Here is a 19621-nt window from a genome sequence, read left to right as displayed (position 1 = left end):
GGCTTGACCCACTTATGTCACAAACGCTGAGCATGGAGGAGAGGAAAGTCAGGGTGAAGGAGAGAGTGAACACTGGATAGGCAGAAAGAGCAGCTCTCTACCCGCCACCTACAGCATTCAAAGGCATCTTCACAGCCGCTGTGGGAGTTAACCCAGGAGGCAGTGCTGCTTGATGGCTGAACCCCCAGGAGGTCAGAGTGCGGTCCACACCGTGGGGCTGACACTTTTTAACTTTGTGACAGAGGGTAATTTTCCAAGCCTCTGTGCACCTCAAGTAAGTAATCTCTAAAGTGGCGATAATCCAATTTCACAGGGTTGTCAGTCAATTGTTTAGCATTTTTAAGCACCAAATAAATGGTAAGTATTCTGCCTCTCCTTAAGAGCTGCTGGCCCCAGATTCTCTCATTTCTAATTTCTTTCCATGCTCCAAAGAGTAGATAATTCCCATGCTACTTAAACTGTTCTGGTGCATAGAAAATAAGAAAAGCTTAATAATTTTTTGACAAATCCAGCAAAATAGGATAATCAAATTCATGAAACATAGTACCATAAAATCAACAGATTAATCTTCCTTATGAGTATAAAAACAAAATATCCAAATGAAACAACAAATAGAAGCAGCAATTCATTAAAAGATTGGGATACTATGGCCAATGGGTTTCATTTCAAGAACACAAACGTTGACGTCCCTATTCTGTTTCCTTCCACAAAGAGACGGTATCGGATGGGACAATACCCGTGGTGTGAATGCGCAGAACATTGAGTTTTTCATTTCAGTGCTCGGACACTCCAGCTGGCAAGCTCTGCCCAACAAAATCTTACCCATTGTGAAGGCTTTAAATAACATCCATATGCTAGTGAATTCCAAATGCGTATTTCCAGCTATTGTGGCTCCCACAAACTCCAAACTTATCTACTACTAGGTAGCATCTCCATCTGGAGTAGGCATCTCAGACTCAGCGTGCCCACCGCAGAACTGTTGATTTCAATTTCCCTCCGATTTCCCCTTCTTGAAAACAGTGGTATGTCTCACCAGCGGATCATGCCAATGACCCCAAAGTAGTTCTTGATATCTCTCTTTCCTTCACTCGCCCACCAAAGCCATCTGAAATTTCTGTTGGTTCTACTTTCAAAAGCTATTCCAAATCCAGCCACCTCTTACCACCAATCTAATTTAAGTCAGCGGCATTTCTCACCTAATCTATGCCAACATCCTTCAAATTGGTCTTTCTGTTTCCACTCTTACCCTCTGTTCTCCAGAGTATATGAGAACATATGGGTCCTTTTTATTTGTTGTGTTTGATTTTATCAGGGTTCTTCTCAACAGCCATAGAAAACACTTGAGAACCTAGGTCTGATTATGTGGCACAAATATCCTTCTCCCCCAAACTTGACAACTTCCCATCACACTGAGAATAAAATGCAGTCATTACTGTAGCCTGAAGTCCTCCATGACCTGGCCACGTCTGCCACCTCTCATGTCATCTCCTATGGTTCTTCCCCTTTCTGAGTTTAGGCTTCTGTTTTTCTGGAATGCTCCAAGCTCTTTTATGGCTCAGGGGCTCACTTATAACCCATGTCCTCTTTGTCTGGAATGTTCATCCCTAAAATCTGGGAGGCGATTTCTTTCTCTCATTCAGGTCTCTTTTCAATTGGCACCTGCTCTCTAAAAGAGTCAGCCTCAGCTGACCATGCTCTCGAAAATAGCACCTCTCTCTGCCTTCCCTAAAAGCATTTCCTTATTTCTTGTCTTCCAGACTATAATGTAATTTCCAAGGTGACAGAGACCTTGTCTTATTCTTTACTCTATATTCCATGCTTAGAACAGTGCCTAGTCCATACAGACAAACAGTGAATATTTTTTAAAGGTAGGAAGGAAGGAAGGAAGGGAGAGAGAGAGGGAGGGAGTGGAGAGAAAGGAAGGACAGAAGGAAAGATGGAAAGAATGAAGGAAAGGAGGGAAGATGAATTGAAGGGAGGAAGGATGGAGGGAGGCTTTGAAATTCCTCAGAGGAGCTCACTTGTGTGCTAAAGACAAAATCATGAGCACTAGAGATTATACACGTGAGGTGGCATATCTGGCTTCCCTTTCCTCATTATAACTAACAAGGAATTCTTGTTTGTAAAACACTTTGAGTTCTTTAGATATAAGACTTAAATTCAATGCACTGCATCACTCCAGTATTCTATTTTCTACAATGCAAATAAATTATAGAATACGGAGAAGAGTAAAGAAAAGCACAGAAATATATTACTGCAATAAATAAAAGAAGAGATGGGACACGTGTATAGAAGTGACCTGAATATTAAAGACAAAAATTTTAGTCCGAAAGAACTAAACTCAGAATTCTGCAAACTCAGAATTTGCAGTTCTGCCCACTGCAAATTCAAGTGGGCAGAAGCAAATGAAAGGATTTAAAGAGTAATTACTCTGAAAAAGTCTGGTGCTTTTTAACCAAAATGTTGTGACTTTCAGATAGAATAAATTCCATACAGGCTTTGCAAGAGCTTAGCTGTGCTTTGGGGAAGATTCAGAAAGGATGTCTGCATTGTCTTGCTCTGGGTCTATTTCTTTCTTATTTGAATGATCTTAAATATACAATAATGTTAATACATGCGCATGTTCCTTCAAGCAGGAATTGTTCCCTTGATAATGAAGTGAGAAGACCCACTTGGGAAAGGTATTAAAACTATAGCTCCACTTTCATGGTGCTTTTAATACCGAAGTATTTCCTTCTAGAGAGCAGAAGGACGCGACTGAGTCTTCTATCTGGTGAAAGCTTGCCAACGTCAATCTAACTGCATTTGACAAAACTCTGCGTTTTCTTTGGAGCTAAATGATTTGAATATAAATAAGCAACTCTTTCCGCCTGTCAGTTTCCTCAAGAATATTTACTGTTGTCTCCTTTAATGATTGCTCATTACAGATGAGTGCGAGTGAAGGGATTTAATCAGGGTAATATGGGGTAATAATCGTGTGAATTTCTCCACATGGGTCTGGTTCCATCTGTTCCAAGCCATTTGTCCATGTAAAACTGTCAACGTTGGGAGTCGCTGACTGACAGGTGAGGCCAGCCAGGCGCGCTTTTCATCTCAAGAGCCAGAAATTCTCTGATGTGTCCTTATAAAACAAACTGCTTGAAAGATCCAAAGGAAGTCCACAGGAGGGCCATTTTTCTTTATTTGGTAAGTTGTGTTCATCACTGAAATGTGTAACTCATGCTTGCTCGGCTCAAGGACCAGTATGCATGATTACCTCCGTTCCTGGCAGGGAGGCGAAACAGCACGCCCTCAGAGGTCCCCACCCCAGGACGAATCACAGCTGCCTTGGGGACCTTTGGGACCATTAGTTTAGCAGGTCCATGGATGCTTCACTCTTATGGACAGACGTCCCTTACTGCGCCGTCCTTCAGTGTGAGAGGGTGCAAGTTGGTGGCTTTTGGCCAAGAGCGTAGTGACTTTGGCTGCCTTTGCATGTGATCACAGGAGAGACTGGTACTTGCAATTATTTACTGAACAAAAAGTCACTTAAGCTTTATGAATTTTTATTTTGTGCCCAATGAGATTGTCATGTAGGAAGACCTGTTCTCTGTGAAATAAAGTTCTCTATGAAGAATTGCCTCTACTCCCCAAGCTAGTTCTAACAAAAGTTATAATAGAATATCTGAACACCAACTGCTAGAATCTAAAAGACAAACGGCATGTTAATAAATAGAATTGGACATAGTTATTTTCTTTTAAATCTGTGGTGTACTATGCATTATGTCTGCTGGTTGGCTGTCAGTGCAGAAAGCCTACTTGCTATTCAAGACTCAGGATGTGAACTTTTTCCTTTTTCCTTTCTCCCCTTAGTGTTCCCACTTTTGGGAATATTGCCGTGCACAGCACAAAACCAGGCATTCAGTCATAGATGTCACGGCAATAGTGGAGCAAACAGGGATGAGAAGCTGATCTTATGAGCCCTGTCTCTAGCAGGAGAGAGCTTTAGAAAACAAATGCTCCCTTCTAAAGTGACTTTGTAATATTTATTTCTTTTTTCCTCTGCTATGAAACTCCTTATGTAATTGAGCTCAACTCCGAACAAATCTATCATATGCTAAACCCTGGGTAATTGGATGGATGGATATCAGTCATGAGAATAAATCCTCACCCTGCCCTCCCAGAGCTGAATTCATGGGCCACAGCAGGGACCCCACGTTTGCAATCCAAGCAACAGGTGGTGCAATGGTGGAAGTTGGATTGAGAAACTGAGGAAGAAGTGGTTATTACTTTTCTGAGAATTCTTGGCTTTATTATTGTGTAGGTAGATGCCCTTCTATTCTGTGTTTGCAGCCTGCAGAGTGGAAAATTGGAAAGTCTTTTATACTTTCTTCATTCCACCAGAGGGTGAAGAGCAAGGCTCATCCAAATTGCCATGCTTGAATTTGGACCTGTGTTGATACAGTCCACTCACAAACCGCCTCCCTCGATAGCTCCTCACAGACTTGCCTGTCTGCTCCCATCATCTCACTGAAGTGACAAGAAGAGCAAAGTAGATTTCTGCATGACACAGACTCAAGTGTTCAGAGAAAACTTAAAAAGTAGCCTAGAAATATACTCTCAGCACTAATATTTTCAGTTTCCCTTCCAGGTTCCTAGAAATAAGTTTCATCTTAAGACTCCTTTATGACACCTACTGATTTGGGACCAAGTAGCTTGGAGCCTGCTGGCCACATGTAAGCTGGAAAAGCTTTGATTTCCCCAGTGTTTAATAAATTATTCTCTACTTTGTGCTCTGGCAGTGAAGTATCAAATTTGGTTGGATGTCACGCTATACATGTGGCTTGCTTTTCCTTTACTCACCAAATGCCTCAAGGTCAGAAAAACTCCTATCCTTCTTGGAACCTCAGGTTGAGAACCGGAGGTAATTTGGCCACCCAGGGGACATTTGCCAGTATCTGGAAACATTTTTGTTGTCACAACCTGGGGCAAAGTGTGTGCTACTTTCATCTAGTGGGTAGGGGTCAGGGATGCTGCTAAGCATTCTATAATGCACAGGAAACACCCCACCACTACCACCAAAGAATTATCCTACCTAAAATATCAATAGTGCTCATATGGAAAAAACCTGGCCTAGCATAATAAATGGACAGAATACATATTAATTAAGCACTTTTTTCCAATTTCTCCATCAATAGTCTGCTAGATAGTTACAGCAACAAACTCCATTTACCCTGAAACACCCAGCTCATGTCATAAAAACTTTCAAAGTTTAAAAACATTTAGGAAGAGGTTTGAACTCCTGTTTTCTGGCAGACTAATATTTGGTACAAATGGTGCTGGGTGAGATCTATTATTGTAGGAAAGGCTAAACAGAAGCTGATAGAACTGCCCCTACCTAGCAAAACAGTAAATCAAAAGCAGTACAGGATTCCTGGAGGGATTGCATAGATCAATGCCACCATCAAGGAGTTAAAGGATGCAGGTGATTCCCACCATATCCCCATTGAACTCTCTTACTTGACCTGTGCAGAAAACAGATGGTTCTTAGAAGATGACAATGGGTTATCATAAACTTAACCAGGTGATGACTATAATCACAGCTGCTGTCCCAGATGTGGTATCATTGCTTGAGCAAATCAACACATCCCCTGGTACCTGGTATGCAGCTGACAAATGTCTTTTTCTCAATTGCCATTAGTAAAGACCACCAGAAACAGTTTGCTTTCAGCTGGCAAGGCCAGCAGTATACTTTCACAGTCCTGCCTCAGAGGTATATCAACTTTCCAGCTCTATGTCACAATATTGTCTGCAGGGAACTTGATGGTCTCTCCCTCCCACAAAACATCACACAGGTCCATTCTATTGATGACATCATGTTGATGGGGCCTAATGAGCAAGATGTAGTAACTAATCTAGACTTGGTAAGGCTTTTGTATGTCCGGACATGGGGGAACAAATCCAACAAAAATACAGGGGCCTTCCACAATAGTGAAATTTCTAGGTGTCCAGTGGTGTGGGGGATGCCAAGATTTCTCTTCTAGGGTGAAGGATAAGCTGTTGTATCTATCTTCTCCTATAACCAAAAAAGAGGCACAATGCCTATTTGACCTCTTTGAATTTTGTAAATAGCATATTCCTAATTTGGGTGCTACTCCATCCCATTTACCAAATGATTAGAAAAGCTGCTTGTTTTGAGTTAGGAACAGAACAAGAGGAGGTTATTCAACAAGTCCAGACTGCTGTGCAGACTGCTCTGCCATTTGGGCCATATGATCCAGCAGATCCAATGGTGCTGAAAATGTCAGTGGCAAATAGAGATGCTGTCTGGAGCCTTTGGCAGGCCCCTATAGGAGAATCATAATGCGGACCTTAGGATTTTGGATCAAAGACTTGATATCCTCTGCAGATAACTACTCTACTTTTGAGAAATAGCTTTTGGCCTGCTATTAGGCCTTAGTAGAGAATGAATGTTTAACCATGGGCTAGCAAGTTACCATGAGACCTGAGTTGCCTATCATGAGCTGGGTGTTGTCTGACCCACCAAACCATAATGCTGGGCATGTCCAGCATGCCCACAGTGTACCACAGTGGAAGTGGTATATATGAGACAGGGTTCAAGAGGGTTCTGAAGACACAAGTAAGTTACATGAGGAAGTTACCCAAATGTCCATGGCCCCACATCTGCCACATTACCTTCTCTTTTCCAGCCCACAGCTATGGCCTCTTGGGGAGTTCCTTACAATAGTTGACTGAGGAAGAGAACACTTGGGTCTGGTTTACAGGTGGTTCTGCACTATATGCAGGTACCACCCAAAAGTGAACAGCTACAGCACTGCAGTCTCTTTCTGGGATGTCCCTGAAGGTCTATATGAAGGGAAATGTTTCAGTTGGCAGAACTTTGAGCAATGCATTTTGTTTTTCATTTTGCTCGGAAGGAGAAATGGCCAGAAGTTGCGTTTGTACACTGACTCATGGGCTGTCACCAATGGTTTAGCAAGATGGCCAGGGACTTGGAAGGAACATGATTGGAAAATTGATGACAAAGAGGTCTGGGGAAGAGATATGTGGCTAGACCTTTCTGAGTGGGCAAAAAACATGCAGATATTTGTGCACCACATGAATGCTCAGCAAAGGGTGATTTCATCAGAGGAAGATTCTAATAATCAAATGAATAAGATGACCTGTTCTCTGGATACCAGTCAGCCTCTTTCCAGTGTCACCCCTGTCTTTGATCAGTGGTCTCATGAACAAAGGGAACATGGGGCAAGAGATGGTGGTTATGCATGGACTCGGCAACATGGACTTCCCCTCACCAAGGCTGACTTGGCAATATCCACTGTTCAGTGTCCAATTTGTCAGCAGCAGAGACCCACACTCATCCCCTGATGTGACACTATCCCTTAAGGTGATCATCCTTCTGCCTGGTAGCAGGTCAATTACATTGGATCAAGCTCATTATGGAAGAAGCAGTGATTTTTTTCTAACTGGAGTAGGCACATACTCTGGATATGAGTTTGCCTTCTCTTAATTCAATGCTTCTGCCAAAACTACCATCCGTGGACTTAACGAATGTCTTATCCACCACCATGGCTTCCACACAGCATTGCTTCTGATCAAGGAACCTACTTCACAGCAAATGATGTGCAGGAAAGGACACATGCTCATGGAATCCACTGGTCTTACCATGTTCCCCATCATCCTGAAGCAGGTGGATTGATGGAATGGTGGAATGGCCTTTTGAAGACTCAATGACAGTGATAACTAGTTGGCAATACCTGCAGGACTGGGGACATGTTCTTCAGGAGGCTGCATATGCTCTAAACCAGTGTCCACTCTATGATGCTGTTTCTCCCATAGTCAGGATTCATGGGTCCAGGAGTCAAAGGTGGAAATGGGAATGCACCACTCACTATTACCCCTAGTGATCCACAGTGAGAATTTTCCTTCCTGTCCCTGAATCCTTAAGCTATGCTGGTCTACAAGTATTAGTTCCAAAAGAAGGAGTGCTTCCACCAGGAAAAACAATGATTCCATTGAACTGGAAGTTAAGACTGCCACCTGGTCACTTGGGAGCCCCATGCCTCTGGTTTCTTTATGCCTTTGAATTATAGGCAAAGAAAGGAATTACTGTGCTGGCTAGGGTGATTGATCCTGACTACACAATGGAGGTAAAGAAGAGTCTGCTTGGAATATAGGAGATGCCCTAGGGTATCTTTTAACGCTACTGTGCTCTGTGATTAAAGTCATTGGAAAACTGCAACAACCCAATCCAGGCAGGACTACCAATAGACCAGAAAATTCAGGAACGATGGTTTGGGTCACCACCAGGCAAAGAACTATGGCCAGCTGAGGTGCTTGCTAATGGTAAAGGGAACATGAAAATGGTAATAGAAGAAGGTAGTAATAAATATTAACTTTATAACCACGTGACCGGTTACAGAAACAAGGACTGTAATGGTTATGAATATTTCTTCCTTGTTTTGTGGCAATTCTATTTGTCTACGTATAAAAAGCAAATATCTTTGCTTCCTTCCCTATCTTATCTCCTTATCATAGGACATAAGTTGCATTAGTTTCATGTCCTAGTATACGAATTATAGGATATCAAGTTTAAGAGCAAATATTACCCAGGGACTTGTACCCTACTCTGGAGAGAGTTAGTACATTTATATGGTTGTATGCAGGATACTTGAATATTGTTAGGCAAAAAAAAATGTCAGTTATTATTTTTTATGTAGAGAATAAGCATGGCTTAAGGTGATGTGTATGGCTGCCTTGTTGACAAGAGGAGGGCTGTGATGACTACTTTTCATGTGTCAACTCAGCCAGGTTATGGTGCCCAGTCATTTGGTCAAGGAAACACTGTCCTGATTGTTACTGAAGGACATTCTGTGAACTTAAATCATCAGTATGTTGATTGCATCTATGGCAGATTACCTCTACAATCAACTGAGGAGATTGCCTTCAACAATAGGAATTGTCTCATCCAATCATTTGAAGGCTTTAAATGAGGAAATGATGATTTCAGCAGTCAGAAGAGAGAATTTCCATCTCTACTTCAGGGATCAAACTTCTGGGGAATTCTTTGAAAACCTTCATCAGAATTCCCAGCTTGTAACTTGCCATATGCAATCTGGATTTGTGCATCCCTACAGTCATGCAGATGATTTTATAAAATCTCATAGTAATTACAGAGATCTCCTGTTGGTTCTGTTTCCCTAGAGAAGCCTAACGTACTTTATTGTGTACACATACATGTAAGCCTAATTACTTTGCCTGCTGTTGTATTTTTGTGATGTTTTGTGTTTTACCATGTGTGTTTTATTATTTAATTATGCTCAAGGTTATACGGTCCTAAATTGCTAAGTCATACTATATTGGAGAAATATTAATTAATATTTGGAGACTGCTGGGCTGTACTATACTGTTACAGCAGAAGTGATAATTTTACCTAAAAGTTTTTCTTCTAGAATCCTTCACTCTCTTTAAATAGAATAGCAAGTGCAGGCACAATTGATCAGTCACAGTATTAATGGAGGACTGAGTGGCTTCAGCTGATTATCTTGTGAAGGGGACCTTCTCTCAGCCATGGGTCTGATTTCACATTCGTTTGGATGATTTGGAAAACTAGACCTGGAAAATGCAAAAGCCATCTCCAACAAGCAAATCATGCTAGAGGATCTCTTTCTTATTTGACTGTCTCAGTACTAAATTGAGAAGGTTGCTGTCATGCACGCAAATGGACACCTCTCTACGCCACTGCTTTCACTGTAACACACTCATGTCCCCAGAGGGACCTGATCTTATTGAAGAAAGTAAATGGCTCAGATAATTGAAACTGTTCCAGCATCTACAAGTACATCATTTTTTAGGTGACTGATTTGTTTTTCTTTCCAAAATGCTAGATTCTCGCTGCATCATCCTTCCTTGCGCCGTGATACAGTTTCTTTTTGGGATTTTCGCAAACGGCATCATCGTGATTGTGAACGGAGCTGCCTTGATTAAGAATAGAAAAATGTCTCCATTGGATCTTCTTCTTTTCTGCCTGGCAATCTCCAGGATTGGGGTGCAGTGGACAATCTTCTATGCTAATCTCTGTTTTCTCTCCTTGATAGAATTATCTGCCTTTGCTGAGATATTTTTGCTTTTAGTATTCATAAATGAATCAGGACTCTGGCTGGCCACGTGGCTCGGTGTTTTCTACTGTGTCAAGATTACAAACATTGCCCACCCATTCGTCTTCTGGCTAAAGAGGAAGATTTCCAAGCTGATGCCCTGGCTGATCCTGGGATCCCTGTTATATTCACTGACAACTTCTGTTTTCCACCACAAACATACGTGGTATCTTTTCAAAAAGATCTGGTTGAACTATCTCTCAATAAATGCAACTTCTCAAATTGAAGAAATACCTGCTCCTCAGTATGGCTTTCTTATCTTTGAGCTGTTGTTGCCTTTACTTATATTCTTGACTGCTCTTCTGCTCTTGATTTTCACCTTGGTGAGACATGCCACGCAGATGAGAAACACAGTGGCAGGTGCCAGGGACCCGAGCATGAGTGTCCACTTCAGCGCACTGCTCTCCATCCTTTCCTTCCTAATCCTCTACCTCTTGCATTACATGATGTCGGCTTTGTTCTCCGCTGGATTCTTCAAGGTCAGTGACCTCGGCTTTCTGTTCTATGTTTCAGTATTGAGTGCATACCCCTCTGGACACTCTGTCATCTTAATTTTGGGAAATCCTAAACTGAAACAAAATGCAAAGAAATTCCTCCTTCACAGTGAGTGTTGTCAGTGACAGAGAACTTTGATCCATTCTGAGAGTCTGAGGTTCAACAGGTTGCCTGTGGCTGCTGCATCTCTGTCAGGCAAGCAAAGGATCTAAAACATACAAAACAGTGCTTTCAGACTATTTACCCAGATGGAGGCATTTTTTTATGGTTTTGCTACTTTTTCAAGGGTTAAGTTGACTTTCTACACACAACACCTGTTGGTACAGCCTATCTAGATCAATATCCTGGTTGTGATGTAATACAGTTTTGCAAGATGTTACCATTGGGGAAACTAGGTCAGGGGTACACAAGACCTTTCTGTATCATTTCTTACAATGGCATGTGAAGCTGCAGTTATCTCAGAAGAAAGAGTTTAACTAAAGAAACAGAAGCACAGGTTTGAACTTGTGTCATCTGCCGGACATAGGCCACCTGCATGGCAGCTGTGTCTGAGGCTATCTGAGGTGGTGTCTCCTGACCTGGGAGGACTGATTGCTCACCTCTAGTCTACTTGCATATTATTTCTGCTCTGCTTGTGGAAACAGATAAGGGAGCTATTCTTCCTCATCAGACCAGAGAGGGGGTGAAGGATAAGCTGTGCATCTCCTCCGTCATGCGGACTTCCTAGATGCCATGGAGATGGATCCCATTAACTGATCCAGAGGCAGACAGATGGAGGAGGAGTTGAGGATGGAGCACTCATTTTTCCATTTCTCCAAGTTGGGCACACTGAGTAGATGCTAGCTTGCAAAGATGTTACACTTTGCTTTTGTGCACTCAGCTTTGGGATCCTTTCAACCGATGGTGGCAAGTTGGAACTCCCGCCATATTGTGTGTCTTCCCAAAGAAGCAGCATCGGCAAGTGGGTGAGGGTGGGGATGTGTCGCCATCTGCTTGAAGTAACAAATGTGTCTTCTGTTTGGTTGATTATTTGAGATACATATATGTATATTTCTAAATCAGCTTGAGAGCCCTTTTGATTCAAGGCAAGTAAATAAAGTAAGAGATGTTCTTAAATTTGGTTTTAAAGGTGGTTCATGCATGATGGTGGAGAGCATGTTTAGGTTTGGATTTCCCAGTCACTAGGAATGTGCATTCAAATAGTGGTTTACTAACCCAAACCAAGCAGTCTCTGTTATAAACTAACAGAGGACTTTGCTTCAGAAGAGCCAGAGAAGTATTTATCTTTTTGGGTGTGGGAACTAAGATCTGAGGCTACTTTTCTTCTCACAGGTCACATACTTCTTTCCACAAGGAGCAAAATAACAGTCTCTATCTTCCTGCTATTTCAATTTCCCACATCTCAGTAGGTGGGAAGTCAGTAGCTGACCATGCACCCAGCCTGCAGGCTTTGGGAGGAGAAGTTTTGTCCTGGAGGTACTTACTGCTTCAACCTTTGGAAGGGACTATGAAGAATTTATTGCATGTCTTGCACATCTTAAGTTCATTTATTGCACATCTTAAGTTCAAAGAATACCTTCTTGAATCTCCCTCTGCTGGTTGATAGAGGGAAAGTGGGGTGATGTTGAGCATTTAGGGAGGAATTTGTAATTATGCAACTCTTAAGGGATTTTTTTCCTCAGTTAACACAATTCCTATTCTATTTAATGCAACCCCTGCTTTAATAGTGCTTGTTAATGAGATGACTATTAAGATATGACAAAATTTATAAACTTAGAAGTTACAGAGAGGATTTTGAAAAAGGCAACACATAATAATCAAAACAAACTATTCTAAAAACATTTCAAAGTCGACTTTCCCAGAAACATGCTTATTCCAGAAATATTCCTAGACATCACACTGATGGATAGTGCAAGGGACACTAATTACTTAATTGAAGAAGCAAAATGGTCTCAGACTTTTGTCTCTCTGGAGCCACCCTTATCTGGATTTTCTAGACTTGCCAAATTGTGTTTGCCCTTCTCATCTCACATGGAGTTGACCTCTCAGTGGTATAGCATCTTACTTTACCATGCCTCTATATTTTTAGAGAAGAGCTGGAAATTATGGCCCATGGGAGCACTGGCTGTAGGGTCACATGTCCATGGGTCTACCAGAACCCGCCTATTACAGAACATGGCTTTCCCCATCTTTCCTCTGCTCCCTATGGCTCATGAGCAGATCCAGCACTGGCTATTCAGTCAGTCTAAGGCTTCCAAACAATATGCCTCTCAGGGCAGGCCCTCACTGAAAAACGGCCCAGCAGTGATATTCCATTCCATTTCAGATAGGGGTTCAAAGAGCATCCAAAAACCAGGCAGTACCTCTTGCTGCACCATGCCCCTCTCCCCACTCTGAATTGGTTCCTTCAATTCCCAAACCCCAGGAGGAATAATCTGCTCTCCAAAGCTTCCAGGAACTAGAGAGGGTGACACCAAAAAAGCAGCTAAGAAGGCTAGGGAGATGTATGCTTATATAAATAAATTTGTAAAAGTGTAAATATCACAAAAATGTTAAGAAGACAACAAATAAAAATGAAACAATTTTAAAAGTCTCACAATGGCAGTAGTGCTTAATATCTTGCATCAGTCTCTTTAGGCTAATGGCCATCCATCCTAGATATTTCAGAAAGTTCCCATTGTAAATATTATGCCCTATTATCCACTTAAGTACAGTCATACCTGTCAGCCTACGAATATTCTAATTTTTGGCTGCCCTAACTTTTGTCCATGGAGAGCGTTACTTCTTAGGGTTGAAAGATAGGTAGTCAGAAATATCCAAGAGAGACAGGACAAGGCAAATCATCCAAACTGACTTTGGCAGTCAGCAGGACAACAGACGTTGTAGACAGATGGCATCCATATTGCAGAAAAATCCTAATGATGGCGACGGGGGCTCCACATGTTTTAAAAAAGATCTTGTTAGGAAATGCGTTTGGAGTCAGGTTAGGGTTTGTAGTGACACAAACTTGGGATCAGTAGAATAGTCCTTTTTTATTAATCTTTTCCACCTAACAGTTGCAGACTTTTTATGGCAGAGAAAAGGGTGGCTCCTAGGAAAATCTGCCTCTATGAGCTGAAAACATTAAGCTTTGGGGGAGAGTCAATATAAATTCAATATAGCTTGTGGGCATTTGTTTCACTACTGCCTTCTTTCTATATAAAGGTAACATCTCTCTCTCATCTTGATACATTAAACCATCTGATACACTACTCCATTCCTTTGCAGGATTAAATAATGATTGCTTTTTAAATATGATGCAAACATTTGGATTTTCATCTGCAGCATCTGGATCTACTTTATCATTTTTGGCTGAAAGTCAGGAGTTGGTGATTCTATAATTTAAAACATATTCAAATCAGTGAAATGTGGGTTTCCTTTTTTTCTTTTTGGTGTGTTATTTGTCTCTATTTTAAATGCTTCTCCACAAGATCATCGACATAACTTAGCATCAAATCAATTTATCTACTTAAATCATGCAGACAAATACATTTTTACAATAATGACTGAAGGTTCATTTTGCTTAAACTTTAACATTCCTGGGGAAAAAAAACTACAGTGTGACTCAGTTTCTGTTTTTGAGGTTGGGATACACGTTCTTAAATGAGATCTTGAGTTTTAATTGACTGAACACTCTTCTTCCTGTAGATTTTTTAATGTGATATAATATAAGCACACTCTAATGTGTAACTGTGTAGACTCTGAAATTGTCAGAATGTAGAGACAATTGTCCCATAGCCAGACTGGGCTCCATTCTTGGTGGGCACCACCAGAATCACCTAAATTTCAGAACCACAGGGGAAACTTCCGATTCATCTAAAGATTGGCATGTTGAAAATGGTGTAGAAAGTAAGTGGCTAACACTGTGATTTTGGATTGTTCTCTGGCCATAAAGCCACACATTTGGACAGCAGATGCTGCTGTTGCAACTGTGAATTAATAAAGTTTTACTTCGCTTGAAACCCAGTCAATTGACTTCCAGAAACATTGACCAGATATATAGTGTTTGGTCAGGAATCTCAGCTTCATGACAGATACTTTCTAGAATATTTACCACTGCTGGTGAATTTTCAACATAAGAACTTGCACCTTTGATGTTTCCACACATGCCACACAAGGGTTTGCTCAGAGTTTTGGATTTAAAAGTCTAAAATCAGGGCACCCTTGGGTTTCTTGGCTTGCATCTCTCCTTGTGTTAATATGGCCTGTGAATAAATTCAAACTTATTCTATATCCAAGTATGCCTAGTTCCCTGGAAAGCCAATTGAGAGGTATAAACTCTATAGGCTTGGATATTCAGGGAGGATGCGAACTAAATGTGTTAATTAAAGCTTACCTGGAATGTGGGTGGTTCATATTAAAGCTTACCTGGAATGTGGGGGGTTCATGTTAAAGCTTACCTGGAATGTGGGGGGTTCGTGTTAAAAGCTTACCTGGAATGTGAGCGTATGTGTTAAAAGCTTACCTGGAATGTGGGGGATATGTGTTAATTCAAGCCTACCTGGAGGATATAACCTATCTAGTACTCAGATAAAACACTTGAAGAAACTAACAAAAAGAACCTTTTCCATATAAGCACCGTTTGACTCCCACTCCTACAGCCTGTGTACAAAAAGAACCCAAAAATCTTATTCGGAGCTCAGTTGTTATTAGGACAGGAGTCCACCGAGTCTGGCTGGTCATAATAAATCTTCCTTCTCAGCTTCTAGTGTCCTGGCCTTCAATACCACATACACATGACTTCTCTCTGCTACAACATTTCTGGGGGCTTGTCTGAGAAGGCCAGAGTCAGCAACAGTTGATTGCCCCTCCCGGATGTCTCTGAGGAGTCTGGGAGGGCCCAGGCGAACCCCAGCCCTGGGTGCCCCTCAACTCCCTTTAGTCCAGAAAGAGGTCGTGGACTCCACTAGAGCTCTCCCAGAGAAACTAGAGGCACCAGAGGGTCAAGAGACCCAGAGAACAAAGCAAGGAGCTCTGCATACCAGACGGGTATGTCCCCCCAGGGGCATAGCGCAGGAAAAGCCTAATTCTGAAAAACAAGGAGGGGAGCCTGATCAGCTCTCGAAGAAGACCCATTACTCCTGAGGAGAAGGGAGGAAGTTGTCTTCTTTAGGTCCAAGAAAGGAAAGAGGGTGGTTGTGTGCGTGGGAGTGTGGAGACTGAGTGAGACGCAGAAACACACTTCTGTGAGGTGAGTGTGGAGTCCTGATCCATGGTTCTGTGGCAACGTCATCTTGTCAAGGGTGGTCTGGAGGGCCTCCCTGTGAAGTGACCCTCTTCCAAGTTTATACCGACCTGCTAAGGCTAAGAGGTGCCATAAGCTCCCATGAGGGAAGCAGCCAGAAATGAATGAAGCAAAAAGCTGAGTGAGTGTTGTGCAGCATCGACACAGGGTGGAGATATGGGAAACACACAAAGTAGGACCCCATTAGGTTGTATGCTGAAAACCTTTCCCTGAGAATTCCATGGTGATGTATAAGGCATAAAGCTCCAGCCAGGAAAGTTTAGAATGCTTTGTGAAATAGAATGGCCGATTTTCACCATAGGCTGGCCCCAGGAGGGCACCTTTGGCCCCTGGATCATCCATAAAGTCCATGACGTAGTAACCAGTAAACCAGGGTACACTGACCAGTTCCCCTACACTGATGCCTGGCAGGATGCTATGAGTCAAAGTCCACCCTGGTTAGGGAAATGTCTGACAAAAGAAGCCAGGATTTGCCTGATACGAAAGCCCAGAAACGCTGTCCCAGGAACCAGGCCAAACAAGCACGGTGGAAAGGATGCAGAGGAAGTGAGCTCCAAATCCAGTGCCTACCCACCTATTCTACCAGGGCCCGACAAAAATGACCTTCTGCTGCCCAATGCGATTGCTCCTATTGTGTCAGTACTGAGGAATGGGAATGAGCCAATTTCCCTAAGCAGCACCCCCCCATCTCCATCTGTACCAGGAAGTGCACCCACACCGTCCCAGTAGCTGTCGTTGTCACCATCTGCACCAGGAAGTGCACCCACACCGTCCCAGCAGGTGTCCTTGCTGCCACCCACATTGGGAAGTGCATCCCAGCCACCCCTGCAGCTGTTTGCCCCTGGCAGCATAGTGCCGACCATCAGTCAGGAAGGAGTTCCTGAAAAATGACAGCTCAGATCATGGGGAGTCCCAGAGGCAGGTGGAGCCCTACAGCTATCTCTCTGAGAAGCCCGAGCTCCAGTTTATTATAATGCAGATGGCCAGATTCAAGGAGGAAACCCAACTTTCATGTACCAGCCCTTCACTACCACTGACCTCTTTAAGTGGAAAAGCCACACCCCACCATACTCGGAGAAACCTCAGGCCATGACGGATCTCTTCCAGTCCATCATACAGACCCACAAACCCATCTGGGCTGATTGTAAACAACTCATCATGACCTTACTCAACTTCGAAGAGAGAATGCAAGTCACACAAGGGGCTGTAACCTGGCTCAAAGAGCACACATCTGAGGGAACCCTGGACAGGGACCAATATGCCCGCAAAAAGTTCCCAGACGAGGACCCCCAATGGGATCCCAATAACTCGACCGGGTTCAACCAACCAGAAACTTTCCATAGGGCCTTAGTTAAAGGGTGCAGAGCTAGGAGCCAAAAAGGAGTAAACATGGCAAAAACCACCCAAATCCTGCAAACTCTCTATGAAAGTCAGGCTCAGTTCTATGAGAGACTGTGCGAGGTGTTTCGTATATACACGCCCTTTAACCCAGATGCTCCTGAAAGCCAAACAATGGTCAATGCAGCATTCATTGCCCAATCACAGGCTGGCATCTGAAAAAAAGCTGCAGAAGTTAGATGGGTTCACTGGTATGAATATTTCTCAGCTCATGGAAGTAACCACCAAGGTTTACGTCAACCGCGATGTAGAAATCAGGAGGGAAGAAAACCGGAAGATGGGGGAAAAAGCAGACCTTCTCACAGTAGCAATAGTCAAAAAAGGCAATCCTGTGTCAAGGAAAGTAAAGTGGGAAACCCCTGCCCCAAGAAGGGGGAAGGGCTCACCCCTAGGACGAAATCAGGGAATGCCCGAACAGGCCACTGGACCCTGTCACCCCAAAAAAAGTGGCCAAAGCATTAGCCAGGAGAGCCAGGGGAGCATTGCAAACTAAACCCTGGGTTTGCAAAAATTCAGAAGGAAAACCTGCAAATCAGCTCACTGGACTTGCAGGATAGAAGACTCTGATGGAGATTATTAGGACAGACCGGGCTCCTCTTCTCAGGGTCCAGCGGAGCCTATGGTCGGAGTCCAAATTGAGGGCTGCACCATACATATGATGGTCGACACTGGGGCTCAACACTCTGTAGTGACCAGGCCAGTTGGGCCATTATCAAAAAGACAAGCAACTATTGTAGGGGCAACTGGTAAAAGTACCCAGTGGCCCCTCCTCCAAGCCAGGACCTGTAACTTTGGGGGTAAAGAAGTCACTTGCGAGTTCCTGTATCTCCCAGAATGCCTTGTCCCCCTCCTGGGTTGGAACCTGCTGTCTAAACTACAGGCTCAAATTACCTTTAATGCCAAGGGACAATCCACACTGACATGGGGACCACCAGATCCTCTGAAAACAGCACTAACCCTCCCTCTGCAGGAGGAATGGAGACTGTTCTGCATCAGCGAAGCCAGCCAGTCTATGGCTGCACAGCTCCCCTTTGAAGATGTGCCTGAAGTATGGGCAGAGGGCAAACCAACAGGGATGGCACATGACATTCCTCCAATTATTATTGAAATAAAGCCCACAGCCAGCCCAGTGCGCATAAAGCAATATCCAGTTCCACATAAAACACAAGAAAAAGTCCTGCTACATATTCAGAGATTGCTGAATGAAGGCATACTGAAGCCGTGTCAGTTGCCATGGAACACCCCATTCTTCCCAGTTAAAAAGGCTGATGGGGATTACCACCTGGTCCAGGAGTTGTGAGCAGTTAACTCAGCAGTAGTGACCCTACACCCGGCGGTCCCTAACCCTTACACTCTCCTCAGCTTGATACCCTCATCAGAGTCTACTTTTCATGCCTGGATCTTAAAGATGCCTTCTTCTGCATTCGGATAGTACCATGGAGCCAACCAATTTTCGCCTTTACGTGGGACAACCCGAACTCCGGCGAAAAGTGTCAACTAACCTGGACACGTCTCCCTCAGGGATTTAAAAATGCGCCCACTATTTTTGGACAAGCCCTGGCCAGTGATCTCAAACCCTTTAAACCAGAAAGCCTTAACTGTTTTCTCCTTCAATATGTAGATGACCTCATCCTCGGAAGTCCCATCTACCAAGACTGTGCTAGCAGAACCCATGCCCTCTTAGAACATCTGCAACAAAAGGGCCATTGGGTGTCCAAGAAAAAAGTCCAAATCTGCCTACCTCAGGTCATATATTTAGGTTATAAAATAGCACAGGGGCTCCATGAATTGGGACTTGAAAGAAAGGAAGCAATCTGTAGCCTCCCTGAACCCAGCACCGCTGAAAGTTGTAAGAATTCCTTGGAACAGCTGGATTCTGCCTCATTTGGATCCCCAATTTTGCGGTCTTCACGTGCCCTTTATATGAAGCCTCAAAGAGGGGAGATCATGATCCCCTGCTCTGGGAAAGCCCACAGAAAGATGCTTTCGCTGCTCTCAAGCAGGCTCTGATGGAAGCACTGAGCCATTCTAACTCTATGTTCACAACTGCCAAAGCATCGCAGTAGGAGTACTCACTCAATACCTGGGTTCCTGGCAAAGACCTGTAGCCTATCTATCCAAACAACTGGACACTGTAGCCCAGGGATGGCTCTCATGCCTGCAAGCTGTAGCAGCTGCAACAATGCTAATATTAAAAGCCATAAAATTAACTCTTGGGCAATCTACAATCGTTTGGGTCCTGCATGCAGTAATCACAATCTTAGAAGCCAAAGGAACACACTGGCTT

At 43.2% G+C, this 19621-nt stretch overlaps 1 protein-coding gene across 1 annotated transcript; it reads left to right on the top strand.

The window, feature by feature from the left end:
- The first annotated feature begins 9880 nt into the window (after nucleotides 1-9880).
- On the top strand, nucleotides 9881-10777 carry TAS2R1 (taste 2 receptor member 1). Its single transcript, XM_004481788.2, has one exon. The coding sequence runs from the start codon at nucleotides 9881-9883 to the stop codon at nucleotides 10775-10777; it is 897 nt and encodes a 298-aa protein (XP_004481845.2).
- The last annotated feature ends 8844 nt before the right edge of the window (nucleotides 10778-19621 follow it).

Source organism: Dasypus novemcinctus, chromosome 2 (assembly GCF_030445035.2).
Source record: "Dasypus novemcinctus isolate mDasNov1 chromosome 2, mDasNov1.1.hap2, whole genome shotgun sequence".
Classification (NCBI taxonomy): Eukaryota; Metazoa; Chordata; class Mammalia; order Cingulata; family Dasypodidae; genus Dasypus; species Dasypus novemcinctus.
This window is presented reverse-complemented; position numbering and strand designations above follow the sequence as displayed.